Here is a 1,765-nt window from a genome sequence, read left to right as displayed (position 1 = left end):
CGTGAACGACCCCACGGCATCAGAACACGGGGCTCGATGTAGCTGCTGCACTTTGTCAGGCCAATTGCAGTTGTGATGTTGGAACGCCATGTTGCTTGGAGAGTGTCGTGCCAAGGCTCGCCGTTTGGTGGCCACCCGTCAAAGTGCAAACTTTCCGTTTTGTAGGATCGCGTTCGAGGATTTCTCACGACCGTCACAAAGAAACGAGACTGGGAGGAATCACCCGGCAGTATACCTCCAGATCCAAACGAGGGGCGGAGTGGACTGCAAAGAAGGGCTACGTCCGGGCCGAGTCCCCTTCGTGCCCCCGTCGTGCGACGTTATTGATTTCCTCCTCAAATTTCTTGAGGTTTCGCTGCCTGCTCGAGTCGACCACCAACGACGCAGCCGACAACTCATGCGGCTACAGTAGTTTACTTGGAGTGACTTCCTTTGTCTGGTCGTAAATCTGGTCACCGCCGACTCGGGTAAATGGGCAAGGTACGAGATGAGATAGCAAGCAATCAAGTCCGACAATGGTTGGTTCAAGGCTCTACAGTACTCGAGGCAAAGGCAAGCTCGAGGGGGATATTGACTGACCCAGCTAAGACGGAGCCCCAGCAACGCCCCGGATGTGCTGCACACTTGCGGCTGAATAGGTTGTGCTCACTACGCCAACCACAGCGATAAGACGTTGGGGGGACCCGTGGGAATTACTCCAAATCTGGCGACATTGTTGGCACTCGCATGGCGGTGTTCCGAGTGGCTGGCCGCGAATTTTCGCATTCACCCCCTCCCCTCATGACATTTCAAGATGTGCGATCTTTGTATGCAGTGCGGTCGTGAGAGTACCGTATTTGTCGAACTCCTGCACCATGAAAAATGTCGGATTTAAGATCAGGTTTTTGGTGCAAGACAACGACAAAACCAATTCTGGGATGTCAAGGGTGGCACTCTGTGATTGGATAGAAATACAACTAAAGTTTGAAATCCAAACTTCCCGCTCAACCTATGATTGGTCACGTCGTGAGAGCTTGTGAATGCCTCGCACCAGCCGCAAAAGACGGCACCTCACCGTCACAAAAAAACTCGACGTGGTGAAACAGCACCATTGCGACGGCACCAGCGTCTACATGTTCGCTAAGAAGTATGGCGTGCAAGGCAACCAAGTACTCCGCTGGGTCCGCGATTACGAGAAGCTGAAGGCTGCCATGCCGCGGTCGCCCGGTCTCAGTTCTACGCATGCTGGCCGTGCAGTTGCCCGCTCTGTCGTGGAAGCACAAGTTCTTGAGTATTTTCAGTATCTACGTGAACACGACGTTACCATCAGTACGATGATGCTGGTGCTCAAGGCTCAAAGAATTAACCCTGATTTTCATGGCGGCAAAACCAAGGCACTCACATCTTGGGTGTACCAGTTCCTGCGCTGAAACACGTTCAGCATCCGTCGTCCGGCGCGCGAAGGGCAGAAGGTGTCTTCCACCTTGGCCACGACGCGAAACGACTTTGTGGCCTCGGTGTGCGAACTCTTTTTGCCATTTGGTACATTGGAAGGCCTCGATTGGGACCATGTCATCACCATTGACGAGACGCCGGTCTACTTTAAGCGAAATATTCACACCACCGTCGCCCACAGAGGCTCCTAGACGGTGTCCGTGCGTACCTGCTCGTCAAACAACCCGCGTATCGCCGTATGTTTCGCCGTGACGGCTTCGGGACGAAAGCTGCCACCGTTTGTTGTGTTCAAGGGAGTCCCTGGCGCTCGCATTGAGGCCGCGTTGCCGGC

The 1,765-nt window shown here is 54.1% G+C and overlaps 1 protein-coding gene across 1 annotated transcript; it reads left to right on the top strand.

Moving 5' to 3' along the window:
• Nucleotides 1–1,019: 1,019 nt before the first annotated feature.
• Nucleotides 1,020–1,409, top strand: H310_07778 (hypothetical protein; the record flags this gene model as incomplete). Its single annotated transcript, XM_008873272.1, has 1 exon — nt 1,020–1,409. The coding sequence occupies one exon, from the start codon at nt 1,020–1,022 to the stop codon at nt 1,407–1,409; it is 390 nt and encodes a 129-aa protein (XP_008871494.1).
• Nucleotides 1,410–1,765: the final 356 nt, after the last annotated feature.

This window comes from Aphanomyces invadans, assembly GCF_000520115.1.
Source record: "Aphanomyces invadans strain NJM9701 unplaced genomic scaffold supercont1.15, whole genome shotgun sequence".
In the NCBI taxonomy this organism is placed as follows: Eukaryota; Oomycota; class Saprolegniomycetes; order Saprolegniales; family Verrucalvaceae; genus Aphanomyces; species Aphanomyces invadans.
Note: the sequence above shows the minus strand (reverse complement) of the source record. Positions and strands in the feature narration are given on the sequence as shown.